Source organism: Protopterus annectens, chromosome 8.part0 (assembly GCF_019279795.1).
Source record: "Protopterus annectens isolate FY-2018-M chromosome 8.part0, PAN1.0, whole genome shotgun sequence".
Lineage (NCBI taxonomy): Eukaryota > Metazoa > Chordata > Ceratodontiformes > Protopteridae > Protopterus > Protopterus annectens.
In genome coordinates, this window is record NC_056741.1 from 1,420,056,410 (window position 1) to 1,420,078,662 (window position 22,253).

At 34.2% G+C, this 22,253-nt stretch overlaps 1 protein-coding gene across 1 annotated transcript in view; it reads left to right on the plus strand.

Moving 5' to 3' along the window:
* Window positions 1-22,253, plus strand: part of LOC122809481 (zona pellucida-like domain-containing protein 1) — a 105,425-nt gene that overhangs the window by 46,626 nt on the left and 36,546 nt on the right. The window contains exons 7-8 of the mRNA XM_044081027.1: window positions 14,924-15,010; window positions 16,332-16,503. Of these exons, the coding sequence (XP_043936962.1) occupies window positions 14,924-15,010; window positions 16,332-16,503 (259 nt within the window). The remainder of the gene's footprint in view (window positions 1-14,923; window positions 15,011-16,331; window positions 16,504-22,253) is intronic.

Consider the following 22,253-nt stretch of genomic DNA (forward strand, 5'->3'; position numbering starts at 1 on the left):
AGACATGGGCAATACTGCCCTTCTAGTCTGCCAACATAAAAGAACAGATCCCACCAATAACTTTCCATGTTATTCTTAAAACTATCTAAACTACTAATGCTTTAATATAATTTGCTAGTTTAGTCCATGCATCAACTACTCTCTTAGAAAACCAATCAGTACATCTCTTCATCCTATAAATTCATGTTTTAATTTCTCCAAGTATTTTGGGTTACTAATACCATGCCAAGAATGGACCCCATTCCTAAGTCAGGTTGTAATTAAAGTTCATAAAGTTAGTATTGTTTCAGTCTTTAATGTTAGCAGAAAGTGCTCTTTGCAGCATCTGCAATGTGTCCAGAATTGACTCTTTCTGCATTTCATTGCTCCTATTACTAGAACTATCTGAGTATCTTTCTTCCACACTGCTGTCATTTCCGCCTGTAAATCCTGAGATTTTATGACTTTGTGCTTTCTGTAAGTAAGACACATAGCAATTTCACTGGTCAATACTACACTTGTCTTGTTTTCATGGATTAATATATCTGGTTTTCTCTCCTCTGTTTTTTGTACTGTTGGTAATGGATGGTCCTATGTCATATACACCATCATTTTCTATGCTTTTTAGTTCAAGTTTCCAATGCTTTTTAGCTATGTCTATATTGTAGTGTTTGTACAATCCCCAATGCAGCAGTCTTGCCACATTATTGTTCCTTCAGTGTTCGCACCCTCACTATGAGTGTATCACACTCGGCAACTAGATTTGTGACTGTTTCCAGTTATTTTTACAGAACCTACATTTGGCTATTTCTCCCAAATGATTAATGGACTTTGCAAACCAGCACGTATGTAGTGCAATATCCTTTGTTTCCATTATTAAGCTTCCATTGTTTGGTTTCAACTCAGCTCTCTTTAACCATTCCTGCAGCAGATCCTGAGCAATGTGAGGTTGTTCCACAAGATCTCTCAACTTGCGACAATATTTATACCTTTTCCTCATTTCTTACCTTCTCATCGGATCCTTCTCCTTATATTCTTTCTTTCTTTCTTTTTTTTGGTACATTCAGTTGTTGATTGATTTTTTTTTTCTTTTTATGGTTTGGTTTCCATTTTCCCTTGTCACCAGAATGCTTTTGCTAAACTAAGCAGAGAGGGCATGTTAGGCTTTCTCTCCTCATGTTTTAAAACTTTCAGCATGTTTGCATCTGATGAGGTCAGCAAATGTGTATGTTGTCCCATGACTGCAGATCTATACATGTAATCAATTTTGAGGAAGCCCTTACCTTGTTTAGAGTGAAGAATATATAATCTTGGTATACACTGATGTGAAGCATTTTTGTTGTTTTTTTGTCCAGCTGATCCAATACTTTTTGGGGCCAGTCAATCACACCAAAACTGGAAGTTAGAACAGGAAGAGCAAATAGGTTTATAGCTTTGACTTTATTCCTAGATGTCCAGGCTGACTTCAACATTAGGTTTAGTCTTCTTAAATATTCCTTACTGAGTTTTATTTGCATTTGTTCATGTTTTATTGCCAGTCCTTCATCAATTACAAAATATTTATACAGTCATTCCTCCTCAAGTTCCTTTATATCACATTCTTCTCCCAGATTGATATTTTCGTGGTACTGTAACTTTCCCACATTAAACATTACCTTTGCAGATTAGTCAAGATCAAATGTCATTCTTATATCATCTGAGAAAGTTTAACCATATGCAGTTGTGCTTTCAATGCCTCATCTGATGAGCTACACAATTTTAAGTCATCCACAAAAAGTGGATTTAAAAACTTTAAGCAAGGTTGTTTTCTGGGAGTCAGGTTAAATCATGACCTACTCTGTTAAGTAAACTGCTTAATGGGTAAAGGGCAAGACAAAAAAAAAGCCTTGACAAAAAAAATCATCTTGGAATATCCCCTTTTGAATTTTCATCCCTGGGAGAATAAATTTCCCTTTGTCATGGCTTAACTGTAAAGTGGTTTGCCACTGTTTCATGGTCACTGTAATGTAATTGATCAATGTAGTATGTATGTTATAGGTTCAGGTGCGTAGGCAGCGAGACATTTCCTGTGGTACATTTGGCTGAGGACACATGGCTGAAGTGACATGCAGCTGCAGAGAAATATGTCTGTTTACAAAGGGTCTACTTTAGATTGACAAAAAGTCAAAATGTCGAACGCTCACAGGAGCGTAAATGCAGGAACTCGATGTTTATTTTTTTGGATCGCAGTACAGTGAGGATCAGAATATTTGTCCTTTCCTCACTGTAGTGCAATCTCAGAGTTGGAATATATATTTAACCGGGGAATAGCGATTTCATATCTCTGCATTTACGCTCATGTGAGCATTCAACATTTTGATTTTTCGTCTATATAACATAGACTCTTTGGAAATTCCCTGTGGACAAAGAGAAGATTATAGTGCCATGCCCACAACTTCAACAACCAATTGCACAGGAAAAAAAAAATAATGTCCATGGCCCCAGGGCAAAATGGGACAGCAGGTAGTATGGCAGGCCCCAGCAGCAGGCTGGCCAGTGGGCATGTCAGGGGCTGTAAAAAATGTAGTGCACAATGGGGAGTGCCTTTATAATTGTTGTGTGTGGACCACTACTCCCTTCACAGTGTGTAAGGAACATTACCTAAAATGCATACTGGAGCATAAATGTGACTACAGCTGCATGCAGGATTCCCTCCATGCTGTAGCACACTTTCACATGTTGTAGCTGCATAAGCGTGTACTGTACACTGAGCACAGCACTCATTACGTCTTCTGCCCCAATGCACTTGATTATTAAAGCTGTGGGCATGACAGTGTGTGCTTCTCTTAGCCCACAGGGAATTTTCAAACAGCCACATTTCTCTGCAGTTGAATGACATTTCTGCCATGTGCTTCCAACCGAATGTACCACAGGGAAATGTTTCACTGCCTAAGCACCTGTACCCTTATGTTATATATCTGTAAGCACTCCTTTATCCATGAATGTGTTATTTGTCAAATTCTTTTTTGTAATTTATGCATTCCATACTTAGATTCTTGCCCTTTTTGCAATTCTGTATCATGGCTTTATTTAGCAACCAATGATCCTTTTTCCATAGTACTTTCTTTGTTACCCTTTTTGTTTTATTCCCATGATGCATCAGTTCAAGTATATAGTTTGTACATTATCAGAAGGCAAGTTATTGGCTTATAGTTTTTAGAATGGTTTACAGGTTCACTCTTTAGTTAGAGAATCATTTTTTTCTGTTGTTAACCAGGTTTGTGTCTGTTCGGGATACACATAATAATAATTTTTACTCAGAACGAAATCTTTGGGTAAGGATGTTATTACCTTTGACATTAACAGCTTTTCTTAATTTTGTTACAATTTCTCAGGCCATTACTTCATCCCATTTCATGTTCTGTACATTTGAACTTCTTACTATTTCTTTAAATTTTTTTTTATCCATTCAACATCTTTGCTATATTCCACAGGATCCTCATAATTATTTCTCTAAAATAGCTCGTTTCTCTTTTTTGTGATGTTTCTATTCCTTTTGCTTTGTTTCCTAGTTTTCTTTAAAATTTTTTGGCTCATCAATGAATTGCTTATTTTGCACTTTTCCTTTATATTTATTTTCATATATTCTAAGTTTTTTTCTGCCTCTGCTGATGTATTAAGTTTATTATTTGCAATAGTGTATGAGATATTCTGGTCAGTTCTAATATTGTGCATTGCTTTCACCAAATCCATCTTTATAAGAATTGTTGATTTATTCTCTCTTCTATATTCTTCTAACACTGTCACTTCTTATCTTAATTATTTTATAGTTTTCTCTATCCAGTGTTTCCATATGACATTTTATTTTTCCCCTTCCTTTATCTTATTGCTCTATGTTTTGTGGTAAGACTTTTATCTGTCATTAATTTAGCTGCACAGTAAAATATCCTACCATGTTATATCATATAATTAATAGCCTTGATTACTGTAGTCATCATTTTTATCAGACTTCTCACATGTTGGGACTTATTTACTTTCTGCCATCATTTCTTACATTGACCTTAATATGTCTGCCCATCTCTATTAAATCAAGCAACTCTTCCCTTAGATAAAGGTAAAACATCTCTCTTGGTTTAATGTCTTTTGGGTTTCTAGTTCCCTAGTCAAAGTATGATTAAAGCTTATGAAATTAGTATTGCTTCAGTCTTTGATGTTAACCAAAACTGCTCTTCACAGCACACAAAATGTGCCCAGAACTGACTCCTTCTGTAATTCATATGGAGTTATATGCATCTGTAGCATGTTCAAATATAATTGTAAAATCTTTTTTATGGGACCCAATGCTCCTACTACTATTGGAGCTGTCTAGGTGACTTTCTTCCACATTGCCCACATTTCTACCTGCAAATCCCTGTATTTTATGACTTTGTGTCTGTTTGTATGTTAGATATTGTAATTACTGGGTGTAGCAATTTCAGTGATTAGTGCTCCCTCTTTCCGTGGACAACTACATCTGTCTTTCTCACTTCTATTTTGTGAACTGCTGAAAATGGGTGATCCCATGTGATATACACTTCATATTTTTCATATTTCATAATATAAACATAATGTAAATCTCATTTTTTTCACAGAAAAAATCTCGTATATAGACTGCCTGATGATTGTCTACTCCTCTTTGATAACTGCAAACATTTGCCAAAGTAGTTATCTCTAAATGCCCTGCATATTTGAATAAGGTTTCCTCTTAAATATCTATATGAGGCACTGTATAAGTTTAGATATTTGGGTCTATATTAGAACACCAAACATTCAAAATGTCAAGTGTTCTAATATCGAACCCTAGCAATCGAAAATACAAAACATCAAACATTCGGAACAGCAAATTTTTTCCTAGGGAAAAAATTTGCTGTTCCAAAACACATACACACAACACAAGCATACCAAACAAACAGCAATCCACACACATACACCTAAACTCGTACACCTAACCCTACACTAAACTATACATACACTACTAACTATCCACTTACCTTTACCCAAGCCCTGTCCCTAAGGCCCGTCACTATTGCACAGTCACCTCACCCGCACCCTAATCCTAACTCACGTAACCCGCCCTAACCCACACATCCACACAATCACACACTTACCTGACCCACGCCCTAACCCTAACTCACCTAACCCGCCCTAACCCACATGTCCACACAATCGCACACTTACCTGAACCCGACCTGTAACTTTCCACCAGAGTGCTGAAAATACCAAAGCAACAGAAAAGGACAACTGAATTCTTTCCCTAGGAAAGAATTTGGTTTCTTGTTTCTTCGATATTTTCAGCGTTCGCTGAAAATGGGTCAATATTAGAGCATCGACATTTCAAATGTTTGATGTTCTAATATAGACCCAGATATTTTAGTCTTTTGTAATAATCTATAATTTCACATCCACAGATGCCCTAGATATAATTCTGTTGTGCTCTTTCCAATTTACTTATGCTTGTTTTCTTACAAGGTTTCCATATTATTATTCCATACCCTAGTTTGGCTCTAATGTAACTTACAATGATTTCATCATTTCTGACTTCCTAGAATTTATAAATATTTTTGTACAGCATATATTTGTATAATTATCATTAATTAACTGGTTGATATGAGCAGAAAAAAAATCAAAGCTGGATCTACCCATATGCCTAAGTTCTTAAATGAATCTACAGTTTCAAACACTGCATGCCATATTGAAAATCCACCCTTCATTCTATGTCTTCCAAATCTTATATGCTTAGTTGTTTAAGTATTTATCAGCATATTATTCTCCTGTAACCAAATTGTCAATTTAGTCAAGTTGTTTTGTAATCATGCCCCTATCTGTAATAGATGTAATCAGTTTAGCCATTTTCAAGCCATCTACATAAAGAGTGCACAACACTTCAGATGAAAAAGACAATTATGGGTACAGGAATATTACGGTCTTGATGTATAAGGTGTTTAGAATAAGTGGCAAAGAGTTAAGAAACTATATAAAAGTTGAGAAAGCAAAAACACATGTTATAGTAATGTAGCTAAAAGTACCCTTACCATTTGATTGATATATCATTACAAAGGGAAAATATAATGTTGAATCACTCAAACTTCAACAGATCCAATCTGAAGTACAAAAATCAAAGAGATATCAAAGTTGATTAGTAAAACCAGTATCAGCAGTAGTTTGCTACAGTTTAAAAGTAAAAAAAAAAGATTGTAGCAAGCAATTGCTGCAGTTTATACCCTGCCTGCCCAGAGTGCTACAGCACTCAGGTTTTAATCAAACTGCTTGCTGCAAGTGTGACAAACAGTTGCTACAGTTTATACCCTGCCTGCCCAGAGTGCTACAGCACTCAGGTTTTAATCAAACTGCTTGCTGCAAGTGTGACAAACAGTTGCTACAGTTTATACCCTGCTTAAATGGAATGCTATGATCTTCATTATCTAGTTAAAAATATCCTTCTTAGAAACTGTAGCAAACTGCTTGCTACAAATATAACAAACTGATGATAAAGTTTATACCCTGCTTGCATGGACCACTACAGTGCTCAGGTTTTAGTTAAAGAAAAAATATATATACATTTTTTTACTTTTAAACTGTAACAAACTGCTTGCTACAATGCAGTGCTCAGTTTTGACTGCAAGTGCAATCCTGGCATTTAAAAGCCGGTATTGCATTAGAAATCAGAATTGGCTGATCACCCTCCCAACATTTAGTGCCCAGGGCAGTTGTCCTTCTTGCCTCACTCCAACTACATTACTGGGGGAAATAAAGCATCACTCAATTGTTTTTCTTCTTCAATTATAGTAACATCAGAAAACAGACTAATAAAAATTCTCTAAAGTCATCCATTACTCCTCACAAATATCCCTGACAAACTAAAAAAAAAAAAACAAAACTTAAAATACTCCTTGTAAGTGACAACAGTCCTCTTTTGCCAATTGTCCTTTAAGATGCTTAAATGTCTACCTACAATTTTTCATACCAGAACTATCACTGAAACCTCCTCAAGCACTATTGAGCAAGAAGAACTGGACCCCTCCTTTTTACATTTTATGACATACTTCTGTCACATTCAAGACAAGCTGTTTAAGCCATTTCCCTTAAACAGAAAAAAATAGTAATTCAACATTTCCGTCAAAACCACCCCAAACTCCTTTGTATGTCTAGAAAATATATTAGCTCCCCAAATTCTACACAAAGCTAAAAAAAACTATTTTCTACTTAGCCCTTATATCTTCAATCAAATTCATAAGAATTTAAGGGCTCTTTGTTTATTATTCCACCCTTAACCTTGATACCCCTTTCACTATCTTATTAATGAACCTTCTTTTTTTTAATAAAGCTGATTGTACCAATACCTCTCAACGATGCAGATTTTAGCAGAATGTCCAGATTTTTGCCTCATATTTTGGGTCTGTTCCTCATAAAATTTGTGGTTTTCTGGATTTTTTGGGGGCAAATCAGTGATGACTGAGTTCACCCAATAATGATAGGCATTTGAGTGTCAGACTTCATATCCTTCAGAAAATGCATAGTAACACAAAGCCTTTTATTCTAGCAACTTTGGAAGCTTATAAGAGTAATATTTAAAAGTTGTCCCTATTTTTGAGGCTTTGTCCCCCATTATTTTTGGCTTTGTCCAGGTTTTTTGTGTTAAGAGGTTGAGAGGTATGATTGTACTTATAACTTTTCATTCCATGTGACCTAGACTGTTCTGCCATGGTTCTATATCATTTATCATTAATCTTTCCTTAACCAACCATATCATTCCTCACAGCTTTAAACACTAGCTCCTCAATCCCCATTTTTCAGATTATAAAAATTTCTTCTTCAAATGATTTTAGACTCATACCTAACATTTGACTCTTTCCTAAAGTCATGGTAATAAATATTTACCAACAAATACTGAAATACAACCTGACAAATGGTATGTTTCCAAACTGGCACCATGCTTTTACAGCAAAATATAATACTGTCACAGCTATTTCCTGACAGGCCTTATTATATTCAGTAGAGAACAAAAACTCTTTATAAATATTATACTTCTTAATTTAAAAGAAAGCATTTGATAATGTGTCTGATAAAAATTGTGACTTCTATGCAAGCTTGGATAATGCATTTTCTGATAATATAAAATCATGGTTCAAAACTGATCTTAGTAACATAGGTTTTACAGTCTCTTCTGGGCAAAACAACTCATAGTCTGGCACCCTTTCCACAAGATTCTGTCTTGGACTCCTTCTCTTTTTTCTATTTATTAACAATCTTCTAATACACTTATTGAATACTACCCTAGCTTTATGCAAGTTACATAGCTTTGAATTTATCATTTAAAAAAAACTCTGAACTAACTTCTCTTTCCACTAAAACTAGCTTATAATAAAGAAAGTAGAAATTAACACCTAAAAAATTTAACATCATACTATCTAGCATTGCAAAAATTCTTCATACGTTCAACCAACCACTCAGTAAAGATTCTAATGGCTCATTTCTCCCTACATTAAAGAAACAGAGATATTTAGACTTTACATTTGGCCAAATATCTTGATTTTTTCAAGCTCACATTGCAGAACTATTACAGCCAGTATTACATAAACTAAAACTCCATATCTAAAATTAAGAGCTTTGTACTACCATTGCATAAGCTTCGTTGCTGTACTTGTTAAATCACAGTCTGCATTGATTCTAAATGTATATATTGCATATTATTAAATCATATATTTCGCTATGTCATTAAAGTCCTCCTTTCTTGTTGCATTCTCTGTATTGTTGTATACCTTGTATTATAGTTAAATCCAGTGTATCTCTAACTTCTGTTAATCGTTCACTTCTAATTGTTAACAACAGTTCTGTTTAAACTTTTACACATTGGGTAAGTACTTACTTCACCTTTAAGCCTGCAATGAGACTGACAAGTATCTTTGGACTGGCTCACTCACCTAGTTAAAGAAATGAAATAAGCAAACAATATACCTCAAGTATCTACAGCTGCCCACAGTCTGCCTCTGATACTAGAGTTTTGCCACCTTCCATCCACTGTTATATCTTTAACCATTCTGTCTGAATAATGAACCTAATCCAAAACTCATTCTGAACCAAGCTGTAGCTGTAAACCTATTCAGAGACTTAAAGTTTAGATTTGGTTTACAGATACATTAAATATGAGTGCTAAATTAGACTGAGGAAACAGTGTAGGTAAAGGAATTCACCTATTTCATCACTATCTTTAAGCCATGATGTATCACAAACACTGCATGTGAAAAATTTTGTCTTAGGCTTAGGGATTTGTTTAGGATTATATTGTATCTGATGGACCAGTCTTAAGGTGGAAGAGTAAAAATGTTAACATATCTCAAGCATATTATTAGCCTCTAATCTAATCAAGCTGTAAAAATCTGAAGTTAGCTTATTCTTAAGATTCAGATTAAACTGGCTAAGTTATCCTAAGAAAGAAACTAAAGAGGAAAATTTGGTCTTAGTTCAGACATATGCTTAAATTGGGTCCCTATTACAATACCGAAAAGACCAAATGTCGAACAGCTGAAAAATCAAAAATGCTGTTCATCAATGTTTTTTGTGAGATCGCGGTACAGTGAAGATTGGAAAATTTGCCCTTTCCTCACTGTAATGCGATCTCGGAGTTGGTATATATAATTAGCGGGGGGGGGGGGGATTTGGTCTTTTCGGTGTTGTAATATAGACCCCCTTAATTCACATTCTAGCAAAAGCCATTATAGTGTCTGAATGAAGATTAAAGATGGCACTCATTTCTTAGTTACACCTGGAGTTATTATATATACTAGGATTTTCAGTGGCCACATAAGTAGCTAAGCTGATTATTTATTTCGGAGACCCTCCCCCACGAAACAACTGCAAGCCTGAAAGAAAATTTAAAGGAAACTTCTAATACTCAGTGTAGTCCATCTTATTTCACAACAATTTTCTCCCTGTAATATCAGTTAGGATCATCATGGTTCTGAAGGAATCTGTACCTTTTGTGAAACAAGATAGTTCTTAACCATTAAAATGTTTTTATAGCTACTGTTGTGGTTGTTTACTCAAGGGTGTGCTGACAACTGATTCTGAGCTAGATGACATCAACTAGAACTTGTTTGCTGCCCAGAAACTCTTCAGCACCTTTTAATTTGTTGTCATTTTCACTTGCTTCCTGCCATCAGCTATGAAGATTACACATTTTTTTTCTATTCAAATTTCATATAGTTTTAGAAAGGAAATGGTCTTACCCTACATGACATAGGCTATAAAAGTAAGATTTCTGTATTCATTGTTGGTCATTGATCACAGTTTTATAACCTGAGACAGTCATGTTGAGATCAATAAATTGCTATAATATTTTCTCCAAAATACATTTTTTCTAAAGAGTTTGAATTTATTTCCATGGGATATATGCAAATGACCCTTAGAGACATAGCAGTATTTCAGCTACAGGCTTCTAACTTGGTAAGTCTTTATGGGTACATTCAGGCTAATAAATGCAAACCTCTATAGCAGTAGACATGACCTCATCAGTACAGCATAACTAGATTATGGCTATACCTTAGAAACAGAGAGTTTCTACTAAAACCTGATGTATATGAACTTTAGGTTGCTTGCAAAATATCCTAAATAATATTCAAACCAAAGGACAATAGGGTCATGCAAAGTATTAAATAGTGAAGACTCTAGCTTGGCTGGGTCCTTGTTACATTTTTAACATAATGGATTGTCTGTAAGGTATTTTACCCTTTGGTTTGAATGTTATTTTGGCTATTGGGATATATAACAAATACTGACCATCAACTCTTCAGCCTGTCTGTCCACTGGTTATGTCCACAAGATGCAGAGAAGGTGGTCCCTCAACTGATACTAGAATTTGCAGACTTGTTAGTCTCACAAGTATTATTTGCAATGCTATAGAAAGTGTTACAGTTTAACTAATATACATCCAAGTGTTACAGTTGAACTAATATACAGTTGTATAGGTAACCTTATATACCTGGATACACACCATTTCAGCTTTGTAAAACACAGATCATGCCTGCTCATATTGGCTGAGTTCTTTGAAAGAGCTACTGAGGCCATGGATATGGGCCACACAGTCCACACTGCTTATCTGGAATTTTCCAAGGCTTTTGACACTATTCCACATGCAGGGATCATTGACAAAGTATCCCAACTCAGTATTAACCCTTACATAGTTTGCTGGATTGATAATTAACTGTTTGAGAGAATCTATGCTTAGAATCCATGTTAAGGTTGGGGCTATGTGATCTAGACTGAACATTTTTACCAGAGGTGTCCCACTTCTCTTTGGTATGTATTTCTGTGACATAAATGAAGATATCAAGGGACTCGGCTAACCAAGTTTGATGATGATTGCAAACTGGAGTGGTTATCAAATCCCATTCTGATACTTGAATTTTTTCATAAAAGGCTGGTCCATACAAATGTTTGGTGTATTAATCATGGGCTTGCCATCAACATCAAGAAATGCATTGCAGATTTCTTTGGTAAAACTATTGCTTGCCATATAAATAACATTGCACTTAAATTACACTCCACCATCAGGGACTTGGGTATATGTGTTGGTTAACAGATGTTCCCTTGACTACCACATATCTGGCAAACTACTTCTGATATCTAGTTAAGAACATAGATTTATGGGTAGTTTGCATCTCCTGGGACAGAATGAAATTAGAACTATATTAGCCTCTGTTCTGTTATAGAGGTTTAGTTGGTTAGATAGAATAGATACATGGTGTTTCTGTTTTCTACTTCTGGGGCAGACAGCAGGCCTTAGAAACATGTAGAGAGCCATTCTTACCAGCAGTGACATGCAAAATATCTTCTTTTACCAGCAGAAACAACATAGCGTGATAGCTTATATGGTAACGGTGTAATTCCTAGCTTTTTAACATAGCTGGCTTTAGGCACCAGCGGACCTTGAGACCACTGGGGGCCTCCTGATACAAGGGGACCCTCAACCAAAGTAAGGTATCTTATCTTGATATTTTGTAGCATGAACATGAGCTAGGTAAGCACTAGAGACATAAGTAGCCCAGAGTGATTGAGCTCAGTATAAACCTTGGATTTTAAGAAGAGCTGATGCTTCCAGTCTTCAAAGATGATTTTCTTTTCCAGGACGTTTTATAAATACTGACAAAAAGAATATACTGTATCTGTCAGGTTCTTTTCTCAATAATTCTGAGCAAAGACAAAAATAATAGCTAATCAAAATCAGGAACATGTTTCAAATATTAATCTAATTCACCTATAAAGTTAAAAGAATAACACATTTTGCATAAACATGCATTTTTTGACAATAAGAAGTATGAAACTCTGATGTCTGGATTTGTTGAAGGTCTGTAATCCTGAATGGTTTACCAACAAATCAAACTTTTTAGAAGGGACAAAGGAAAACTATGAGGCAAAATCATAAATGGTCTGTGAAATTTGAGACAGCGATGGGTATCCATTACTCCTCAATGAGGTAATTAAAAGTGACTTAGCCATGCTGCTGTTTGACTGCTGTTAACAACTGTTACTCATCTTCTGTGGCAGTACCAGTGTTGCACAATGTATTGATATTTACTGAAATAAGTATAACACTAGTATTGCTATGGCCTATGTTTGTGTGTGTGTGTGTGTGTGTGTGTGTGTGTGTGTGTGTGTGTGTGTGTGTGTGTGTGTGTGTGTGTGTGTGTGTGTGTGTCTATGTCTATGTGTGTGTGTGTAAAAAATCACTAATTTTTATCTGTGCACTCACCCAGTAATGCTGGGACACATACATTACTCTTCTGTGTATCAGAAAAAAATGCAGTTAACAAGTGATTATATTTCAAAATTAAGACATAAAATATATCATAAAACCTTCTTACCCTTAGATCTGTTAGGACTCTGATGGCCCCACTCCCCCACTTACGATGGCTTCTTTTCTCAACCTCACCCATTCTAAACCCAGCCCTGCTCAGATGTGTGTGTCTAAAAGTTTGATGAAGGTCTTTTGGGGGCTGGGAATTGTAAGGTTATTACTCCTTTAATTTTCATCACAGTCAAACCTTAGAGGTGTGCATAGGAAATCATTATGGCTTGTGTTAGGGTGCGGGAAGTACAATCATGGTTTATTTTATTTTTCTCTCAAAACCATGAGGTGCACAAAGAAGGCCACTAAAACTTATATAGGGGCAGGGTACTGTCTGGGAGCAGCAAAGTAGAATACATTACTGTAATCACAATCCCACATCAGGCACATATACAGGTGTCTTCTTTTGTTGGTTAGGGGTAAGGAGTGAGGAGGTATGCTATGTATATGTATGTCAGCAGTCAAATACATATACATAGCATATACATATGTATACATATATCAGCAGTCACATTAAATAACGTTGGCAATTTTGAACCTCTGCTTTCATCCCAATTTAACACCAGAGGGGTGCACAGACAGTGACTGTCTTTTTGAGGTGTTAGGGGGGGGGGGCAGGCATTATTCCCATATATGAGTTGTGCATCCTAACAACAACTGGCCTGTTTATTGTGAGTTACTATTCTGTCAGCCTTGAACATTACATATTGGGCACAAAACTCTTTTTTACTGATGATTTTTGTTTAGTTCACTGTTGGATTAAACAGTTAGGAAAATTCTGTAAAAGGCATCCCAGAGCATTTAACCCTATGGCTTCTGGGGGACTATGGCTTGAGATTACTATGCTGTCTTGGTCAGGAAAGGTATGCTGAAAAGATGCAAGGAAAACTAAAGTTGAACAGCATCACTGAATTTCTTTCCTTAATCATGATTTCTGTTCAAGTCATCACTGGATGAATAGGTTGTGTAAAAAGAAAAAAGTGACTGTACTTCAGAGTATAAAGACAGTTATGACTTCTTAAATAAAGCTAAATCTGAGGAAAGGAAGACAAAAGTAATGTGCATGGTATGAGGAGCCCAGTATGGGGGAAACAGGAGTACAGGAATATGTGTGTGCATGTGCGTGTGTGTGCTGGGGGAGGGTGAAACAGTAGGCAGTGCCTAGGGTGCCATTACACCTAAATCCCACCCAGTATGAGTCATTGTACTGTATCATTATTGCAACTAAATACCAATAATTGTGACTGTTCTTTTATGAGATGGGCCAGCACAGGGTTGTACACAGTCTTGTAGTTATGTAAGAGCATTGTAGCTACAGGTCATTCTGTGAGTACTACTCCTAAGAGTTTGCAGTATGATCAAAAATGTTGCTTAGGATAGGTGGCAGTGACAGGGTAATACTTAGACTAGAAGTGCCCAGTGGGCCCCCAACTTGACATTTGCTGGGTGCTCCCAAATCACTAAAACTGGCCCTGCTCTTTAAGGTTCCTATTTCACTTTGCAATGAAAAAGTTTCATATACTCTTTAAATAAAATGACTCTGGTCTTATAACTAGACTTCTGAAAACAATTAGTGAATTAATTAATACATAACTAAATAAATGATAAACACTTCAGTAACTTGCTTTTTTAAACTAAAGGTAGAGCTGTCAGCATTTGTACGGCAGCAATTTCTAGTGGCAATATGCAACAACTGTATGCAGCACTAAGCTTTGTTTTCATTATTGCTAAAATAGTTCCAGCTGAACATTTTCCCAGAAGTTCTCTCAATACCCCAGGAAGCTATAAATTGCATATGTAGGTGGTATACAGTATTAAGAAAACTATATGCATTGATGGCTTCCTTGCCATACATGTGTAAACATACTATCATCTTATAAAATAGTTTCTGCTCTACAATCAATTAAAGAGAAATGAAAAATCAGAAATGCTTATTAAAAATTGACAGAATTCTGCAGGTATTCTGCAATATGCTAATTTTTAAATGTTATTTTTTTCTATGAATGCTTTTACACAAATAAGTCTTTAGTTTATTGAATAAAATTATGTGTCTTGTTTATAATAATCTGTTCTGTTTCATAGCTTGCATGTGCTTATGGATGCCTGCTTTGCTACACCAACTCCAATTGTCTCCACTGTGGCAGACGGAAAATTTGAATTTTTCACAGGGTAATGTAAATTGAGATTTTTTTTTCTCTTGAAATACTTATGAGCTAAATATCTGGAATCCCCCCTCCCCCACACACACACACAAACACAAACCTACTCTTAATTCAAGCAGGTGGCTAAAAATATTTCTACTCCTTCTGATGAATTTAATACATAATGCTTAGTACATACCAAAGGCAGAAATTATAAACACCAACTCAGAGATCACACAAATGTGGGGAAAAGGGTAAGATCCCTGATGCCCATAGTACAGCGATCTGCATAGAACTGCTTCAGAGGGGAGTTTACTCTTTTTCCCACTGTAGTCTGATCTTGGAGTTGGTATATATAATTTTCAATGGGTGTGGGGGTGCAGGGGGCTTTGCTCCACTGCAAAAAGTAGTTTTCTATTTTTTTTTTTTATTTTGAGTTTTCGGAAACTCGATCATATGGTCTCAACCATATGAATTGTGAATTTCTGATAACCCAGTGAAATGGGTTAAGTTTCTGAAAACTCAGTGGAATGATATAAACTCATGTATATCCACAAACACACAGTTGCTTTGTTATGTTGACATTTGGTTTGGAGCAATGGAACAAGTTTAGCTAGACATAGCTAGTTTTCTTCCAAGTGATACATACATTTCAGAGATCAGTAGCTTTTAGGATTGTACTGCAATCCATTTTGAAATGTAGTACCAAATGGGAAGGAGATGTTACTGTATCTCTGTGCCTACCAACATTATTTTCTGAACTGTTGTTTACACATAATCTCATCTACTGGTTAGCTGTACATCACATGGTTTCCCTACCAGCGAAGGATACCTGTCCATGAGAGATTTTGTGGTACTTTTTAACAGACAGAATGTAAGATACCATCTGCATGAGACACCATATTGTATTTTAGGGAGAACTCTTGCAGCATAACATCAACTGTATTTCTTCACATCAGGTTCAGTTAGAAATCAGTCTGTTTTTTTCTTTACAGTTATTGTTTCCTTTATAGATGATATCCACTGAGCTTCTCCATACCACACACACACATGCTTGTAATGCATCAGAGAGCATTTATAATATTAAAATATTTCTACAGAATAATATTTAAGTATCTGAAATAATTTCTTGCAGATTTTCAAACATAGACTAGCTTTCCCTTCATGTGCCTACTGGATAACTATATCGGGGCCTCTTGTTTGTTATTATGAAGTTTCTAATCTTTTTGATGGTACTGTAGCATGGTTACACCTAGAAGGCATAATTAAAATCAAGTGATACAAAATTATTTTTTGTGATCTCTAACAATTTGACTTAGAATGAGCATTAGAAATACATTTTTATGCAGGTGCACTGTAGATAAAAAGACAGTGGTATTGCAGAATGGAAATGACACATGGGCACGGTTCTCCTTTGATGCCTTTCGATTTGTAAGCCAGCGAAATCAAAATGTGTCCACCATCTATGTGCATTGCATGACTAGATTATGTACGCCTAGTGACTGCAAAGCCTTCCTAGGGGTAAGTATACACAAAAAGCATTATTTACTTTAGTTTTCAAAAATTAATTATTTCCTATTGAGTGAAGGTAAGATTCAGAGCTACTGTCATATTATTCTTAATGTAATTTTTCATTTCCTTTGGTTGAAAAATATGAACTCAAAATTGTTATTAGTGAAAACTATATACACATAGTGTTAGAAACATAAAATGCAGCTTTAATTAACTGGAGTACCATAAAGTGACTGGACACATCTGTGATAATGCATCCTACTCTGTTTAAATATTATGATGTTGCAAAGGTATGATGTTAAAAAGTCAAACTGCTCTGAAAAATATGAACGTATTACATTCATTGCTTAATTTCAACTGACATGGGCCCCCAAACATATTGACGACCAGACTGCCAGCATGCATGCATCTCTAGTCCATTGTAAAAGTTTACATGCCCAGAAGTGTTCATCACAGATGACAGTTGTGATAATAGTGCAACTATATCATGGGAATAAGGAAGCAGACTTTGTCACCAGGATCTTGAAGCCATCAGTCTCATCAGTGGGACCCTCAAGCCCACATGCCCCACCACATTGAAGGCTTACTCTTTTTTGCGTTAAACTTGCATTTGTAATTCTTATACAATAATACCCTACAGTGACAGTTTTCTACACTGTTTAGTCACCAGTTCTAAAGTCTGACCTCTAGAAGCCTTACTTACATTTAACTGAATATCATCACAATGGACATTCATGGTGTTGTTGTCAGGGTTTTCTGTGAATGTAAGAGAAAGCCACTGTGGTGAATGGGTAACAATGAGAGGCATAAAGGGAGGGGAAAAACTAGATATTTTTCAATAACTTGAGACCTCCTCTTGAGAAACTGGTGATCTACAGCCCTCTCACGCCGTCTTACTCATGTGTGCTAACTGTAACTTTTCCCTCCCCCAACCCCGACCCTAATACATTACGTCACTACAAACCCTTTCCCTAACAATACCACTACACAAGGCAAAATGACACAAAACACAACCATACCAGATATGAACAAAACTGAATCTGCCTTCTTACCTGATGCTAACCCTGACCTGTGAACACCTGCCCATACACACCAGCTGCTATAAGGTGATCCTGCACTTCTTCACAAAACAACTTTTTGTATTCAGTCATTCATTTTCCTGCACATTCCTACTTATTTGCAGTATATAAAAGTTTTAATTCGACCATATTTTATTTACACAAATGGGTATTGATTTTTGCATTTTTCTAATTTTTGCACCCATAAAACCTTTGCATCAAATGAATATTCAACCATTTGACTTGCAATATATATATATATATATATATATATATATATATATATATATATATATATATATATATATATATATATATATGTGTGTGTATCTGTATCTGTATATCTATATATCTATCTATATATATATATATATATATATATATATATATATATATATATATATATATATATATATACACAAACACACACACACACACACATATATATATATATATATATATATATATATATATATATATATATATATATATATACACACACACACACACACACACACACACACACACACACACACACACATATATATATATATATATATATATATATATACACACACACACACACACACACACACACACACACACACACATATATATATATACACACACACACACACACACACACACACACACACATATATATATATATATATACATACACACACACACACACACACACACACACACACACACACACACACACACACACACACACATACACACATACACACACACACACACACACACATATATATATGCATATGTGTATACACACACACACACACACACATATATATATATATATATATATATATATATATATATATATATATATGCATATGTGTATATACACACACACACACACACACACACACACACACACATATATATATATATATATATATATATATATATATATATATTGCTATATGCAAGTTGATCTGATGAACCTTACACCACTTTCATATCATCAACGAAAAAAAGATAGATCTAAAAAGATTGACAGGAAAATGTGCTTTCTCCCAAATGTAATCCTGGAACATACAAACCAAAAATTCAAATTTCTGCTGGGAGGCAAGCCATCCTCCATACCTCATGTGAGTGGCTAATTATACCAAAATTAAGATTGTTAAATAATGGGCAATGGTTATAAATGGCAACATGATTTAAAAGGAATATAAATTAAACAGCATTTTTACTTGGAATAAAGAAAAAAAAAACATAAATCCGTACACTTCCAGGAAGGTAATGTAGTTAGATTCTGCTCTTAATCTAAGGGGAAAAGAAAAAGGCAACATGCTAAATCGGTATTTAAGTATGCAAAGACTTCAGACCCTGGAGCAAAAGATGGTTCTTCTTCCAGTGCAGTTACTGATTTTGATCCATTTGGTGAGCATTGACATGAACAAGGGTAGGTGAAAAAACCCTTCTGTACTTAAAGTATTGAGATTCTTTATTATACTCTTTTGTGAGCAGAAAAGAGGGATGTAGGAAACAAACTTGACACTGTACAGACATATGCAATGTTTTAAGACATTCTCAGTGTTGACATAATGATCACTAAAATAACATGAATGACTTACTGATTAATATTTCTCCTTATCAGCTTAGTGATGCTGAATGCAGCATATTAAATAAAGCCTTAAGCTCTGTCTATGGCTGTCATGCTTCTTGTGTTAAGGATTTGAGACATTTTTTTCTCAAAATTTTTTTATTTTTCAAATACGTTTGAATGAATTCCATAGTATTTATACATAACATCTTAAATAACTATGTACACTATTTACATTAGCTTGACACTATAACAGATCTTAATGTATACTGTTATTTTATAAGTATGTCCAATCCATTATCAGAGTGTCTGATCAATTATTGGATAGTGTCAATCAATGCTAAGACTTTTCCCCAAGGGTTGTTGATAAATGGCTTTGGATAAATTCTTAGTTCTTTAATTTTAATTTCCAATAATGCTGTGGTATTTAGTAGGCTGTAGAAGTCTTCCAAAGTTGGTATTGTGTTTGTAGTCCATCTTCTTGTTATACACTTCCTTGAAATTGCAAGTATAGTCCATACTAGATACATGTTTGACCTATTGAAATGATGACCTTCGTTCACATTTAATAATACAAGAGCTTTAGTTAAATAAAATGATTCATTAAATAAAGCTTGTAGAAAGTTATTAATGCCATTCCAAAATGGCTTAATTTTAACACAGTCAAAGAAAATGTCGTTCCAATCTGCATTGCGTACTTGCTCACATCTCCAACATATTCCTTTTATGGAAGAACTAATTTTTCTGATTCTGTCTGGAGTTAAGAATGCTCTGTGCAAGCATTTCCAATTAAAATCTTTCCAGTATTGTGTAAAGGATGTATATTTTATTGATAATAAAATATTTGTTTTAAAATCTTCAGTTAACTGTATTGAGTGTCCTTTTGTTATATATTTCTAGTATGATGTTTTGAGTGTTGTTTTATAGTTTATCAATATTTTGTAAAAATTTGAAATACCGTTTCCCATGTCAAAGTCATTATATATGATTTCATACATGTATTTCATAAATTTAGGTATTTTTTTTAAATGAAAAAATTGTTAATTGTTCTACTTAAATCTTACAAATATGACAGAATACTCTGTAAAGTTAGCCAGTCCTTTAGTGGAATTTTGTATGTTGTTTTTATTACTTGCATATCTAAAACTTTTAGTTCTTTGATATATTGGAGCCAAGAAACAAATCCTTTCTGTTCCCAGGAAATAATAATTTCTCTATATATTTTATGTGGAAAGTTCTTTGTGACTATAAATGGTGTTAAAAGATCAAACCATATTTTTAAATCTATATTTGCATTAATAATTTTCCTAAATGAGTCAATGTAATAATCATATGAGTTTTAGTGGGTTTAGTTATGTTATATTGCATACTAATACATATTTGCCATGGCAAATTGTTTTTATCTATTTGAAATTTTTTTTTGTAAATCAAATTAATTTATTGATATTACAGTTAGCAATTCTTTCCAATTTGCAGAGTAATTTGTACTTATCCAATCTGAAATTGTTTTAGACATTGATGCTTTTATATATGTTTCTATATCAGGAAAATTTAATCCTCCCTGTTTCCATGGTCTGATATGATGTATTAAAGCTATTCTGTTTCTTTTGGGAAACCATAAACATTTTCTTAGGCATGAATTTATTTCTTTAAGTATGTTCCTTTCTGGGAACACTTGTATTGCCAAGGCAATATATAGGATCTTGGACAGTAAAACCATTTTTTATTAACTGTAGTCTTCAAATGTTAATATTATTTTGTTCCATTTTTCCACAGAGATTGTAATTGAATTGATGATATTATTGTAGTTTTTTGAGATTAATTCATTATTATCCTTGCATAACTCAATTCCTAGATATTTTAAGGTAGATTCTTGTTTGTCTATGATGTGATCCCCCTTAGTCTGCAGTTCTATTTTTTATTTAAAAATAAGAGTTTTGATTTTGATTTATTGAAATGAAGTCCTGAAGTCATGTGAAATTTGTCAATTAATATATCTAATTCTTCTAATGTCTCTTTAATATTAGATAATGTTAGTAATATGTCATCAGCAAATAGCATTACTTTAAGAATTGTATTGTTCATAAACATATATTCCTTTGATTTGTATATTGTTACAAATTGAATCTGCCAATATTTCAATAGCCAGAGCAAATAGAATTGGTAACATGGGACATCCTTGTTTAGTGCCTTTTGTTATATGTATCGATTCAGAGGTAAAAGGACCTAACTTGACATACACTAAATTATTTGTATATATATTCTTTAGGGGATGAACAAAGGATGCAATAATTCAAATAGCATTAGAATTTTGAATAAATAATCCCAATTTAGGGAATCAGAGGCTTTCTCTATATCTAAGCCAATTATGAGTGTTTTTTTCTTTATTAACATAATATATAAGAGAAATTATCTTTTTAATATTGTCATGTGTGTGTCTATGATATATAAATCCAGTCTGATCATTATTTATTAATTTGAATAGTGGTATTTTCATTCTGTTAGATAATATTGTCATGAATATCTTATAGTCATTATTTAATAATGATATAGGTCTATATGAGGTACAGAGGTTTGGAGATTTGTTTTCCTTTAGGATTGGTGTGATTAAGGAATATCTACAAGAAGGTGGTATTAAAGCCTGTGTCTGAATTTCTAATATAGTTTTATGGAAGAGGGATAGTATCATTAAAGTAAAAATTTTATATATTTCCATAATTATGCCATCTATACCTGGAGCTTTATTATTTTACCCTCTTTTATTGTATCTGTAATTTCTTTGTAGGATATGGGTGCTTGTAGATCTAGTTTTAATTTTCTGGTATTTTTTTATATTAAAACATTTTTCATCTAGATTTAATTGATCAACACGTATATATTTTTTGGAAATGTTCCATATAGTGATTTCTATAGGCATCAAGAATGTTGCCTATATCTGAGACATTTTTCCCTTTATTTTCATGGAAGATACTTTTAATGTTATTAGCTTTTGATTGTATTTTGATTCTTGTGGATAAATTATGTAGATATTTGGGAGAAGTGGCCACAGTATTAATTTTTTTAGTTTTTCTAAAGCTAAACTAGTTTTATGTGTTAGAACTTAATTGTATTTATTGTTTAATACTTCT